The sequence below is a fragment of the Falco rusticolus genome, chromosome 14, assembly GCF_015220075.1.
Source record: "Falco rusticolus isolate bFalRus1 chromosome 14, bFalRus1.pri, whole genome shotgun sequence".
NCBI classification, from domain to species: Eukaryota; Metazoa; Chordata; class Aves; order Falconiformes; family Falconidae; genus Falco; species Falco rusticolus.
The window spans coordinates 3,245,245-3,260,753 of NC_051200.1; the positions used below are offsets into that span (position 1 = coordinate 3,245,245).

At 44.6% G+C, this 15,509-nt stretch overlaps 1 protein-coding gene across 1 annotated transcript in view; it reads right to left on the reverse strand.

Annotated features, from left to right (window-relative positions):
- ZDHHC15 (zinc finger DHHC-type palmitoyltransferase 15) overlaps positions 1–8,107 on the reverse strand; it is a 30,714-nt gene extending 22,607 nt beyond the window's left edge. Inside the window, exons 1-4 of the mRNA XM_037408532.1 lie at positions 7,911–8,107; positions 4,569–4,595; positions 2,063–2,157; positions 384–504 (exon numbers count right to left, since the gene is read on the reverse strand). Coding sequence (XP_037264429.1) covers positions 384–504; positions 2,063–2,157; positions 4,569–4,595; positions 7,911–8,028 — 361 coding nt within the window. The 5' untranslated portion in view covers positions 8,029–8,107. The remainder of the gene's footprint in view (positions 1–383; positions 505–2,062; positions 2,158–4,568; positions 4,596–7,910) is intronic.
- Positions 8,108–15,509: the final 7,402 nt, after the last annotated feature.

The window sequence follows — 15,509 nt, forward strand, 5'->3', positions numbered from 1 at the left end:
ATTCTATTACTATTAGACAATAGTCATTTGCATATAATATAATATACATAATTTTATATTATGTGCAATTTATTTGCAATTAAGATAAAATATAAAATAAAAAAGCAGACAACATAAGTAGGCTTTTGAACTGCAGATATTGCTTCTCAAAGGCAGCACCTGGCACTCCACTGGAGATGAGCAGAAGTGTTCAAGGTTTTTTGTTTTCCCAAGCATAAAACCCGAGAGAAAAGGCATTGGCATTACTTGTACAAGAGTTACTCCGTGCACGCAGTGGCGTTAGGAACGCCCTGTTGATCGGCAGTATCGTCTGGATTGCCAGCATATGCTACTTTAGCGTGCTTGGTTAGCTTTAGAGGAACAAAGCTCTCTGCTTAGCTGACCTCCATTCCCTGTTCTTGTGTACACCGGCAACTTCCTGGCGATTTCGGCGAGAATTTGCCTCTGTACCTCTGGCCTTTCTTCATTTTCGTAGCGTTCTTGGTCAGCATAGGACATATGGTACTAGAAGCAGAGAGGAGCAGTTACCCATGGGCAGCAGAGTCTATATTTCAAACACAGACCAGTTTGGAAACGTTATTACCTCCCACTCCTTCTCATGAGATTTATCTAATGTGAAAACATGTTTGTTAAGAAGACAAAGAGAGGTAGCAAGTGCTGAACAGCCAGAATACAATGCAATACATCAGTAAGAAACACAAAAGTGAAATTAAGGATCACAAATCAACGTACTATAATTGCTACTAGTGCTGCCTTAGATTACTATTTTTCACGAATAACACTACTAACCGTGATAAGGGCACTTCAAGCAATTCCCTCGTGTGTAAGAACCTGTCCCAGCCACAGTTTTATATTTCTAAAACTGGGATTAGTTATTATTTTTAAAGTTACAGTCTTGTAATTAGGATCCTATTATGGACATGTATATTTGGAGTGCCAGACAAACATCAACTTCATTCTATTGCTCCAAATATAGTGTTCTATTAGTATTGCATAGAGAGGTAAAACCAAATGAAAAAAAAAAAAATAAATCTGAGCAACACAAGAAAGTAAGTATTTGGCAGAAAAAGAATTGAAACAAGTATCCGCCTCTGACTGTCCTGTGCTCAAACCACTAAGTCACACTCCTGTCCTAAAATGTCACCTATGTTAAAAAAACAATACCAAACCCTTAACTCCAGTATTATTCATGAAACAATCTACCGCTGTCACAGTGAACCCCTGTTTCTCTTCACCACAGTATATTGCTGTATTTATCTTTCATGATGCTGCTGAGCAGGGCAGTACAAGGACTGGAGCTATGTGTGTATCTAGGACCAAATTAAAAGCCATATGGTATGCACATAGCCACAGCCCGCACTGCCGCAGGCAGGCGACATCAGAATCTCACCACATTTAAAAGGAAAATTATTCTTCTACCCCTCACTGACACCAGAGAGAGTCTGACAAACAAAGCAGACTTCCCCACCACAAAGAGGCTTACTGCAGCCGGCAAAGGGCTCCCAGCAGAGCAGGCAGTGCCGGGCTTTGGTGGGACACTGAACATTCACATACGCACCACAACAATCTGGCTCAAGGGACCAAGAAACCCCACCATCATCTCAGATGCACCCATTTCCACCTCCAACCTCTTCCATGGGAAGTGAAAAACAAATCTGAAGGTCCTTACTCAGCAGACTCCAGGAAGGCGAGGTTAAGGAAGGTCCTCAGGATTTGGCCTGCAACTTGTTAAGTGCTTAGAGATCAACGACACTATAAATCTGTAAGTTAATAGTCATCAGTCCTATTATGCTCAACATGACAAGTCCTATTGGCTCCTGGAACACCTGAAAAGGCACCTTTAAAAGCTAACACCATCTCTGATTTAAATCATGCTCTTTGGGGAGTTAAAGGATTGTCAGAATGGTAAATTACTCAGGTTTTATGGACAACTCTAGGTCAGTTTCCACCTCTTTAAGAAATCCAACCATTTGCCCAGATCAACTAGACTGAAGGTTTTTTGAGTTCTCTTTAGTATTCCTGTTTGCATTCTGCAATGAATGAAAAGCGCTTGGACTCTTACCTTTTTGCCTGGCTGCACCGGGAGAGTGAAAATAGACTTCCAATATGTCCACACAAAGAGCACAAAGAGAATATGGAATATTATAAGATAGGCCACTAAAAAACAAAACAAAACAAAAAACAGAAGCAGAACAATGACTTCTTAAGCAAAAGTTTCATCCATGACGGGCATAATTCCAATCTTGCACAACAATGACAAAAGAAAAAAGAAAAAAAGGGAAAAAGGAAGATTTACAGTGCCAACCGGTACTGCAATTCAGTTAAACCTTCTGGTTAACAGGCCAGTAAAATTTCAGAGATCTGTTGCTGCAGTTAGGGGTTACCTATCTCACAAGCCTCCCCTTCTTACACGATCCAATTTGGTGGGTGAAGAAGGACACAGCTGTAAGAGTTCACCCACAGGACGGGTGACAACCCTCTGTCACTGGGAATGACAGGATTCCTAGGCACAGGTAAAGCAGAACTGGCTGGTGCTGAGCAGCATAAAGTCAATACTGCAATACTCCAGCATCACCACATTTTGGGTTCAGTTGCTAGTAAATGCACTTAAAATCTCAATACCATATTATCAGTGTACCATCCACTTGTGCAACGCATTCTTCACCACTTGCATTGAGATTTGAGAGAGAGAATATGCTCTAGCATAGCTTTATATCACCAGAAAAAAATCAAATCTCTTATTAAACATCTTTTAGATTTGCCACAGTTGATACAGTAAAACAAATCAGGAAAACATCCCTCAAACTGAACAAAACCGGCCTTGTGATTACTGAGAAAGAATTGTAATCCACTAGACACAACATTATCACATGAAATCCAGCATGCATCAAAGTAATCTTATTTCAATATGCAAACTTTATTTCCAAGCCTTTGGGCATAAGCAGGCATACTGTGGTTCAGAGAGCCAAAGGACAGCTATCCTTCAGCTACACAAACTATTCGATTGTTATTTCTTTAATACTTGACTGACTTAAGACATTATCAAACGGTTACAAAAGAGTTTTATTTAAACACACCATTTAATCATAAGAACCACCTCATTTCCCCCCTTTCTAGAATTCAAAGGTTAAATGAAACTAAGATTAAAGTAACTACTGCTAGTGGAAAGAGAAGTCTAAAGCCCAAACAATTCCTAACTTCTTAGACAAGGCTGACTGTCTGAAAATGTAATTGGTAAAAAGGCCAAACACAGCTTTGAGAGTTTCTAATGAGATGACAAATGATCTGACACACCTCGCAAGAACGTGATGGATTGTGCGAATGATCCATGAATCAATGATAATTCATTATTATGATCTTACGTTTGTTTGACACGTTATCCTTATACTACATGCAGATGGAGCTCAGTCATTTTTAAATTAGTAAGTAAGGAGATAAATCTTGCAACAGGTTCAATGTTACGGATAAAGCAATACAGCAGCATGTTAGAGGAAGCTGACCTGGAGATACACTAACAGATTAGGCAACTAGTAACTTTCTTCTGCTGAGTAATCATTAACATCATGCTTTCTGTAGTTTCTCTGTAAAGTTTCAAACACTAGGACAGGTCTTTGGAGGAAACAATTTACTTGATGTAGCAACCTGGAGGATCTTTAAAGTATCAGCTGGCATTTTTCTTCGGGAAACAACTTGCCAGCTGAAAACCACTACACCTACTTCTATCCTTCATAACCCTGGAAGAAGAAATGGAGGTAAGAGGCCACCCATATTAGCCTGCCTCCAAAGCACCTCCAGGAAAGACGAAGAGGAATACTAAAATGGCCACTAACTCCTTATTCTTAGAACATGTCTGTGGCCTCCAGCAATGCATCAGCTTCATCCAGTGATCCTGCTGCTCTGCCCCACTCGTTCAGCGGCCTCAAAGTACTGTGCCCGGGAGCTCAGAACAATGCCCATCAGCCTGTACTACCCAACGGATCCAGGAAGTGTTCAAGCCAAATAATAACGAGACAAAAACTTTTGCTCTACCTCATCTGTGGTAGTAACTGAAAGTTACTGTGTTGCAACTCAATATATGGTTAGCAGTCAACAGCAGAACTGAGCAAAAAGTCTTTTGCAAAAGCCTCCCCATAAAAAAACATTTAAAATAGCTTCCACTGAGAGATCAAATAAAACAGTGGGGAAAAAAAATAGGTGAGCCACAGAACAGACCTACTCTTTTGTGTTTAGCTTGTACAATCAGCTCTGAAAACGAAGAACAGAAAGGGAGAAAAGGTGCGTGGGTGGTATGTCGTTTTTTCTGAAAGTGTAAAAGGGATCAAAGCCTTTTCATGTTCTTCTACTTACACTGTGACTAAACGGGCATTTCCCAATACATCCAAAAGTTACAGCACGTATAACAACACATGCTGTATACCTCCTGAATGGGAAATTAGAGGAAGAAAACACTGAAAGAGTATGCAAGGTTAAAAAAACTGATGGAAAGCATTTTTGATATTTCAACTAGAACATTTGCAAATCTTTTTACACAAGGACTGAATATCAAATGGTAAATTGAATGCACATACCTTTTTCCACAGGGTTACTCAGAGTCACTGAAAAAGAAAAAAAATAAATGTCTACAGAGCAAATAGGGCTCCCCAAAAAGTTTGTGACAAATAGTATTTCTATTTGAAATACAGTCATTTTAGGGAAAAAAGTTCAAATTCAACAGACAAAAAGAGAGCCTACAATTTAACATCAAATCTAAAGCATCCATAACAATTCCCAGCTTACTCACGCAAATGACACCCACAACAAGATGTTCAGTAACTGCTACTTATGCTGTATTTTCCCTTGTTATAAAATATATTTTGCATATTTGTACATTCGAAATATGCCCAAAATCCACTGGTGACAGTGACGTGACAAGATCACCAGGGCTCCTCTAGCAACTGTGCAAACAGCATCTCTATGCACGTACTTAGAAGCACGTACTTGTAGCCTGCTTTGCACTAGTCTCTAGGTGGTCTTGATCCTCCACAGTAAGCAATGCCCTATGCATTTCTGCATCAGCATAAATAAAAAATTACAAATTGTCTCAGCTTTGGCCTAGTCAGCAAGATGGAATACACTGCAATGACTCAATTATTTTTACACTTTCTACTAGCAGAGCTTTTACAACCCCTCCTTACTTTACCATAGGAGCAGTCCCTACTAACAGAACCACTTAGAAGAACCTGCAAAAGGTACATTGCTTAACACCATCTTCTACAGATTATTTTAAAATACATTCATTATTTTAAAAGCCGTCATCCAAGTTTAACAGAAAATGATAAAGACATCTTTTGTTAACTGAAAACAGAGCAGTTCTGTGATATCTTGGCAGAACACTGCTTGGAGGACAAAGGTGTTCATGGGGTGGGAGCCCCTTATATCGAGTTCATAGTCTTCAACCTAATGGTTGCAACTGAAACGTGTTGCTCCTTGGAAGAACAGAGGAATGAAAGGAAACTAGTGGCCACAGATCATCTCCCAGAGGCACAGTAACCTTACAACAGTACGATCATATTGTTGGAAGACTCTCAAAAGATTTGAGAGATTACACGTACCAGTGGTCACCCCTTAAGTGACTCTGTTAAGGCTGTACAGAAGAAGCAGCAATTGAAGGATTGGAGCCTTTTACTTCTAGCCTACAGCCAGCGCCTGAAAAGAGACTCTGCTCTTCCAGGATTCATTTTATCATCTTACTTGAATAACAAACTTGGAAAACGACAATCAGAGTAGAAACCGAGAGGTTCTGCTTTTACTAATGAAAGTAGCATTTCTTAAAAAACCACGCTAACAAAAAAATTTGATCTGCAAGCTCTGTGACACACAACAACGTAGATGAAAAAAGAGACCAAGTATTTGCTGTGTCTCTACACACTCAATTTCAGACGAACAAGACTGTTAGGAAACCTTTAGGTTTCCCTTTGGTTTGCTGTGAATCAAACTATGAAAAGTACATCAGCTTTTCACAAATACTCCTTGGTTTCCTCCTGAAGTACACTGGACTTGCAGCATAGCCCTTCTAAGGATTTTACTTGAGAAAAGAGCACACTCCTAAAGAAAGATTATATAAAAGGTTTTATCGAATAACACTGGGCCATTGCTCCCACTGCAGCAGCAACCACCAACCAGACGTGAAACCAAGGCCTCCTCTGGAGTATGACTTGTTGGCCATACCAGTCACTGAACATTTAAAACCCAGTATCATGAGATAGCTCTAGGACATCAGTCCCACGCTACTTTTAATCATCAGCAGTCTGCACAACTAAAGATAAAAATCAAGAATCCAAACAAAGCATCTACCATTTACGTTGGAACAGCCAAAATGGCAATACACAATGGAAACATGAGAAAAAAAAAGCAAAGCCAACACATAAAGCCTTGCTACATTAGAAATCTGGGCAAGACAGAATGTCCCGAGAGCTGGTTTTCAAGTAACTGCATATGCCAACACTTCATATTTAAATCCTAAAATAATTAATCTAGTCGTTTCAACTTCTGTACGGATAAACGCCTCCACACACAAATAAAACGCATGTGAGAAAAAAATAAGGCAAAAAAATAGAAGGGTGTGGGCAAAGGAGTGATTTTAAGCTGTGATTTTAGGCAGTAAGGCAAGCTCCTGCCAGCTTAACCAGCATTTGCAGAGCAACACAGGCCCCATCCAACCCTCACTGAAATCAGCAGTCTCTTCTGAGACCTGCACGGAGACTTGGAATTAATCAGTGTTAAATGTTACTGACTTTGCACAGCACTGCAAACAAAGCGTATTTCAAAAGATTAACAGCATTTCACAAAAACAATTTTTTGTCATGCGGTGTAACTGACAGTTACACGCACATTGGAGATACCGTTCCGTGTGAATTCTAGAAAGCAGCAGCCCATGATCTCAGAGACAGAATAAAATGTTATTAATTATTTGGGGTTTTTGCCTAGCTGCCAGTTAAAACAGATCAAAGAAGCTGTGTTTCATTTTAGTCCCTATCGAGAAAAAGCAATACATCTTACTGCACTGGCACCCCTAACAAAAAATGTGATTTAAGTGTGCCGTGCAGATCCAAGAGGCAGCGCTTTCCACAGAAACGCCTCAGACCACCATCCTGAAGACCCCGTCTGCCTGTGCCCGGCCGGCCCTGCCCGGGGGGGGGACACCACACCTGCCCCCCACATACCCGCCCTGGGTGGGCACTGCCCCCCCCACACCTGCCCTGGGTGGGCACTGCTCCCCCCCCCCCCCGCCTCCCCCCGCGGGGCGCAGGGGCTGTGCACACCGGCTACAGCGGGACATGACAGACACAAGTTCGCAACTACTGTACGGTTCAATCGCTACATTAAACTACACAATTACCAGTCAATACCAAAAATTTTCTGTCTAAACTTTAGAGCTTTCCACGCTACTATAACAAGTTACCTGACTCATGAATGCGATTTAACGTAACCTGTTTTTTCCCGCCTTCTTTTCAGACTATAAAGAAATGGGTGTCTGGGGCACACGCTGATTTTATGTGTCCGCTTACAGGAGAAACCACCCCTGGACGCTCCCGCGGGGCAGCAAAGGGCCTTCGCTGCGGGGCGCATCCCCCGCCCCGGGCAGGGCGGCTGGGCCGGGACACGGCACCGGGGCAGCGCCTGAGGGAGCCCGCGGCGCCCGCCGGGCACCCAGCGTGTGGGGGCAGAAGGCGGCCGGGGTGGGGGGGTGGCCCTGCCGCTAGTGTGCAGGGGAGGAGGAGGAGGAGGAGGAGGAGGGGGGCGAGGGCAGGAGGCGCCCGCCGCGGAGGTCGCGGGGTTCCAGGCCCCGGGGCCGCGGGCTCTGGCGGGCGGCGCTGAGGGCCCGGGCCCCGCTCCCCCGGCCCCACCCGCCGCCCGGCCGGGGCGCTCACCCAGGCACAGCTCGCAGACGTAGGCGTAGTAGGACCAGAGGACGACGAGGGCGATGATGAGGACGGGCAGCCAGGCGAAGGCCCGCTGGCAGCACCGCAGCCCCCGCGACAAAGCCATCCCTCACCGCATCGCGGCCGCGGCGGGCACCGCCTGCGCGGGGCTGAGAGGCGGGTTCGGCGCTCGGCTAAGCGGCCTGCTGGGCGGCGGCGGGGCTGGGCGCGGCTCGGAGCGCGGCTGAGCGGCCTGGCGGGCGGCGGCGCGGCTCGGCGCTCGGCGGCGGGGCTGGGCGCGGCTCGGAGCGCGGCTGAGCGGCCTGGCGGGCGGCGGGACTGGGCGCGGCGCGGCGGCGCCCCCTGGCGGGCCGGGCCCCCCGCAGCGCGGCGGGGGTGGTCCCCGCCCTCCCGCTTCGGCCCGGGCACAGCGGCCGGGCCCCGCCGCACCGGGCGTGCCTCGCACAGCCCCCTCGGCCCGGCGCAGGCGCTGCCCCAGGGCGGCGTGCCCGCCTGCTGCAGGGCGCTCCGCAGCCCCCGTCCGGTGGGCGCAGGCCGGCATCCCGCGGTGCTGCCCACACCCGATCCAGGCCCCCCCCCGCCCGCGGCAGCGCCCCGGGCACCTCACCCGTCTGAGGGCCCCGTGTGCCCTGCCCCGCGTCCCCGCCGGCTGGGGAAGCCTTATACGAAAAGTGTTTTTCTGGGAGATCTCGCACCGTTCCGTTAAGCCGGCCTCGTTCGCCTCGTAGGCCCAGCCTGTCCCTGCGCTGGCAGCGCCCGGGTTCGCCGCAAGGCCGCGGCCCCGGTGGGTGTATTCGGGGGGGCCGGGTTTGGGAGCCCCGGTGCAGCGGAGCGACACCACCCCCACCCCTCCCCTCCCCCTCCGCTGATAACGGGGTACCTAATGTCAAACATGAAGGGGGGAACGGCCACCCCGCTCCCTCGGGCCTGCTCACAACCCCCTGTGAATTCCCGTAGGAACCTCCCTCATTTCCAATTCAGTAACGTGTTTTGAGTTAAGGCTTCAGTTAATTAAATCCACTAGATTGCCTCTGTTAAGGCAATTAGTTTTCTCATCAAGAGAACAATTTATCTAGCAGATTATTCGCTATATCTAACAGAACGTACTTCTGATGAAACCCTGGTGTAACTCACCGCACTTCCAAGTCACCTCTTGGTCCATCAGTTTTTTCCCCTCAGAATTTGTTCTAGAACTTTCCCTGTCGGTGCCAGCCTGCAGGCAGTACTGCCCCTAGCCGCCCGTCTCTTCATGAGTGCGGGTACCACACTGGCCCTTCTCCTGCCCAAGCCCCTGAATTCAAGCATCACCTACAAATCCTTAGGCCGCACCTGTAACTCCATCTTTAGTTCTTCCAATATTTTAAAATGGAGATGATCTACAACCTCTGATTGTCTCAAAAAAAATTGTAGACTAATGAAGCAGCGGCTCGCTCAGCCTCTTCCCTACCCTGCTCAGTGTCTATGCAGTCATTGTTCTCCTTCAGGCTACTAAACTCTTTCTTTAATACAAAACCTGACATTTCTGGCACTAGTTTTAATTTTCTCTGTGTGGTCCAGCTTAACCAAGCTTTTGGATAGGCCCTGCTGTAGCAGAAGTGCTTTGCAGATACCACAACATGTGTTGGCTTGAGCTGCCTGTAACCCTAAACACAAAATCTCAGATGTCTGACTTCGACTGTGAGATCCACAGTCTGTCTTTTATATACAGGTATATATGGAACGAGAAATGCCCCGTGCTGGGGCGTTCAGGGAGGGGATTCAGGACACGTACACTCGATGTTTTGAGGATTTGGAAGTGGAAGATGGAAATGCCTGCTTGCTTTCTCCCTCCCCACACTGTGTAGAGCTGAGAAGCCGACATTTTTGCCAGCAATATGTTTTACAAACAGTAAGATTTAAATTATTCTTGCAAGCTAAATCACTACTTGAAACAACTCAGAGGATCTCCTCTCCTCAAATCTCAAGAGTGCTAATGGTATAGATGGGAGGCACAGCACAGCCATGACACATCTTTCCTGCATGCGTGTATATAAAGCAGGATCTGACATGCAGCAATGGAACACTAAAACTGAGCAGACATTTTCAGATACTACCTCTGTAAATAATTCTAAGACTATTTTTTTTGTTCAACTGCCAGTTTTCCTTTGTGTTCTGAGATCCACATGGATTATCTTCAAAATTCTTTTGTTTCATGGGTTTCCAGGGGAGACTTAGTCATATAAACATGAGCTCATCTGAGGTAAGAGATTCCTAAATACAGCTCTTTAAAACAAAAATAATCGTGCGACCTTGAAATCTTGTGATTCTTATAAGGTATTTTTTGCACTTGTGGTTCAAATGGTAGCTCCCCATTTGAAATTGCCAGGTGGAGTTAGGTATAACTGGTATAAGGTACCTTGTATCCTTTTCAGAAAATAACACTACAGCTGTTACTCAAAATCAGTGTTGAATCTCAAGTTGAGCTTCAGCCAGTTTTACAAAGTAAAGAGATTCCTCTCTGGATGCATAGCCTTGCTGGGCTCCATAGCGGCGACAGCACTTGTGCTACACACAGGTGTTGCAACTACAACACTTAAAGAGAGTGGTTTAGGAAGACATGGGATGATCCTAAGCAGTATCTGTATCTTTTTAAGTTTCATTCTGACCATGAGCAGTTTCCTGCTAATTCACATCACACACAACTCTTCAAACAAAGCAGCAACCTTCTGAAATCAGAAAGCTGTGATTTCATCTACACCTGTAACTAGACTGTTTAATAAAACTGTTGGCAAAGACTACATACAGCACTAAGGCAGGCAGATAAGAAAATCAAGTACTAGCAGCTTTAGGGTAATTTAAATAAGACTTATCATCATAATCATTGGCTTTTTCTCAAAACACAACTTTTTGGGTGCTCCAAGAAAGGAAGGTGGTGGTGACTCACCAGTGCCATAGAGACCCAGGGCATCAGGAAACCCATCTTTACAAAGAGCTGTAGTCTGCAGACTGGAGCAAGACTGACACCAGCTAAGATGGCACTAGCTTTGGTCCAAAAAATAGCTAAAATACATCAGGAAACAATATAAACTCAGGAAACAAGTGCCAGCTTTTACGACGATTTACCTATTGCAGAAATCCCCAAAGAACCACATGTACCAATTTCACTGAAATGCTGTCTCTCATTTGAGAAAAAGTTCTTAAAAAATGACACGTGGTAGAAAATGGCTTAATTGTGTCTTCCTGTTAAAGGACACAACTGGAAAATGCAGTTTGTATTTCCAGTGCTGGACATGAAACTGTGCACACACCACAGTATGCATTTTGAAATTATATTCTAATTAAGAAAATCAAAGTTGCACAAGTTACTTTCCCTACTGTTCATTTCCAAATCTTGCTTAAGCTTGTAATATATGCAAGCCCTGAAGGTATGTGGGAAGACGGCTACAAAGCAGCCGTAAACAGCAGTGAGCCAAACCTTCTGAAGATCTAACTTTTCAAACTACTTTTAACCTACTGTGTGTAAAATAAAGGTGTAACCTTTTTTTTTTTTTTTTTTTTTTTTAAATTGTCAGACATATTTATGTCTGGGTAGGTTACACATGGTTTTACTTATCAGTGACAGATATCCAAGAAGATGTGATAATCCATGACCTAAACAGAGAACCCAAAGCAACGCCGGCCGCCAGCTGAGCGCCCTGCCTTCCGACCTCCCTGCTGATGTGAAAAAGGCTTGTGGGCCTGAAGGCTGGCCCGTTTTGTCACTTATTCTAGGAAAACACAGCAGCCCTCCCCACCTTGATCATATCTTGGCCTATCACATACCATACTTGTAGGTAAGTAGATAAATCTTACAACACATGCTAAATCTAATCATATCAGATTTGGGCTTGGTATCAAAAATGCTGCGCCCAGCTCATGCAGAGGAGTTAGCCCAAGCTTCTTCAGAAAAATGGAAATTAAGCAGTTGATTGCAGGTGAGAAAAAAAAAAAAAAAAAAGAAAAAAAAGAGAGAGCTGGTCCAGAGACTGGTCATGCACAGCTTTGTAACTACTGACTACTGATTAACATCTTGGCCATCTTCCAGATTTTTCTGTGTCATTCCTGCAGCATGAACCGCAGCTGACACAGCTTTCAATGGCAGTGGCAGTTTTTGCTGTAGCCGGAGCGGTTCGGTAGCCTTCATGGTTAGTTTCCAACAGGCTGGAATTCAGCAATTTTGTTTCACTGCTGTCATGTTAGCTAGTTCAAAGGACTAACAAGCCAAAGAATCAGGATTAGGGAATACTTTTGAAAAGAAAAAGATGCAACTGATCATCTTCAGACTTCGCAAGAGATCCTGTTATTTTTACTGGTGATTTCTCAGAGTCATAGTTTATAAAAGCTTTCCCTCCTCTTCCCTGTTTTTCCAGCTAAGTTCTGGGAGATGGTGAAAGCATAATGAGGATTGACCAGTACTAACCTACAAGCGAGCTGTATTTTTGTTATATTCAGTAAGAACTCTTCACTATATGTGATAAGCTGTCACATTTGCACATTAGCACCTTCCCAGAAACCCTAAGAAAACCTATTTTTCATTACTTTCAGCAGGACTTTGCAGCTCTGTACTGGGACTCCTGCGTTTTACATGAGTTGTGGTCCGATCATACGTTTATCCACATAATCTGCATACAACATCATGATACTATCTTGCAGTGGATAAAGTAAATTAAGGAAACTGCTAGAACATACTCACCTGATGCAAAAAAAAAAAAAAAAAAAAAATCACCTGATGCAAAAAAAAAACCCAACAAAAAAACCCCCAAACTCTAACCAAGTGAGTAGAGCTGTGTTTGTACGTAGCAGATTTAAGATCTCTCTCTACAACTCTGGGACAAAAGTTAGATTTAAACAATTATCCTACCTAATATTGAAACTGGAGTGGATTGACTTCCCTCCCTCCCCAATAGGTTTCCCAGCTTTCTTTGTCCTATAGGGTAGTACCTGCCTTGCCTTTAACTGCAACCTGCATGCACGGTGTTATCGCCCACAGTCATCACCTGCTTCCTGCTCACTCACATTTCTTGGTCGTCCCATCCCCCAATTTCAAATGTTATCATAACTTCATGTGGAAATACGGGCAGGGTATATGGAGTATGTAGCAAGGTCTGTCAGCACAGATTGCAAGCAAAGCTGTTTAGAATATTACGAAACTTTTAATTGCCACCAAGTGAAAAAGTGGCCATTTGCAGCAGAATTTGTCTCGTTATTGCAAATGCAGCAGTTTGTAAGGGTAAAGGACCATATGGTGAGCAAGTGCTTGCGCCATTAGAGGGTGCTGGAGCCCGCACAATGCTGGTCTGCATCCCAGCCCACCCAGCTCAGGAGCTGCTCAGTCCCTGTAGGGACAGGAGGCAAGTCTCAGTGCTGGTAGGTACCATAATCTTGTTTTGTCACATGTAGACCCCTGCCCAAATACTGTTCGAAATATTTCCCCACAACCGTTGTCTCCATATACTCCAGAGAGACTGGAAGTCTGATCCAATGCACTTACAGTGCAGACCTGGGTAAAAAGTCACACCAAGTACCATAAACGTGACATTTTCTATTTTCTGAGTTCTTCATTTGGCACCCTAAATAACATCCTTCTAATTAGACAATCGATATATATCTTCCCATGTCTTTTAAAGGGAAAACATGAAAACAAACTTCATTCTGTACACCTACAGCAAACCTGTCTTCCCCATCCCTGCTCCTCTGCTGCAACTATCAGGTGAATCCTGAACGTTTGTCACAGCCATTTGCTGTTTGCTGCTGGACTGACCAGGTTAGCTGGCAGTAACTCAGTGTGCTAACCAGATGGGTTGGCCTTTTCCTTTTGCCTCGGCCAAGCGGCGGGGGGCAATCCCACCTGCAGCACATGCTGCTGCTCCTTTGGCGCTGCGCAAACCTCTGTCTTCAAAACGCGTGTGCGCGGGACGGTTGCAGCACAGCAGATTTCACGAGGGGAAGACAAATAAAAGAAAATGCTGCTTTTTGGTGGTTTGAATCAGCTAAGGGTCAGCGCAGCTCTCTAAAACAGCACAGAAGCAGTTCCCAAGGCAGAAGGCTTCACCAGCCAGAGCCCTGCTGCAGACAGCGAATGTGCCCAGCAGGTCCAGCATCCCATGCTGGACCGGCCCACGCGACCCTGGCTGGTGGCCCTGCACACCTCAGCCCAGGTCTGTCCTCTGACGTGCAGACAGATGTGGGAACAACAGACAGAGCAGATCTCTGAACGGGAGTATGGCCTTTTTGATCCCCAGTTCTTGTGTGGATCCAGTTCTTAACGCTTATATAGGTAGTGTAGCAGGATACACAGATTCTGGTTCCTAAAATAGCTGTGTTCTGTGATTACTTTTATAAAAAACTATGTCTTTTTCAATCGCTGTCCAGTATCTTCCTTCCCTCCCACTACTGAACTTTGAAACCAGATAAACACACTTCTAGCCAATTCATTATTTCCTTATCTTTTAAAACAACACATTGTGGAGCTTTGATTCCTCTGACCATGGTGAAGCTTCAGCAAAACTCAGTTTTCTTTTAATTTAAGTCCATACCATCTTTCAAGAATGAAATGTACACCATTATGTGATTCTTTAAAGTTTTGTTTTAAACCATACAAATAACCATGTAGTCTTAGAGATGCACACAAGAGAATGACAGTTTTGTAATCTGTAAAACCCGATTTTGCAAATTCATTTTTTGCCATCAATTTACTTGATTTTCTTTGTACCTGGTGGATGTGATTTCAAAGCTGAACAGCAGTGCTGAGTGTAGGCAGGCAGCATATGCCATGTGTAATTTTTTAATTTCCTGGTAGCAGCAGTTCTTACAGGCACAATAGCAGGTTTGTTTATTTTTTGTTCTTCATCAGACCTTTTATTAACATTCTGTTAGATCTCTTGACTGCACCTGGTTTGTTAGTGACTTGAGTATGATGGCATCTTTGCCCTGGGCTCTTGGAGACGGTGCATATGGATGGGGAAGGCAACAGATAATATGGATGCAAATTTCAAATTACTGGTTTCATCCCTGAGGCACTTAAAGAGGACACATCTCAAAGAAATAGGAAGAACGGCATGACTGTGCTTTTAGTTCCTGCTGAAGGTATGGTCTTGAAAACACTCTTCACGGTCCTTGCATTATTTTCCTTTGCAAAATAACGGAAGGTAAGTTTATGTCAGTCAGGAGCACCTGCACTCTCACGATGAAAGCTTAGTCCAGGGGCAGCTCATCAAAAGCACTGTGTTTACCAGCCAGTGCTTGAAGAAGAGCCTGTCACTTGCACAGGATCAAGGTACCAGAAATCCAACATTTTGAAAGGCCTTTCTGATGAGGACCCATTAACGATCACTGGCACAGAATGCACACTGATTTGGACTAATCACTGCAAGGAGTGGTCTTTAATGAACTGAGAGGGAAGCATTTTCAACTTTCAAGTCAATGTTCTCTTGCCTACAGAACCACTCACATGGAAAAAGCAACTGTCTTTTTCTATTCATGTAATTTTGTCTATCTTACTGGAGGATTCCCCCCCCCCCCCCCTTTTTTTTTTTCTTTTAAATGGTTTCATAGAGATGAAACCCCTAC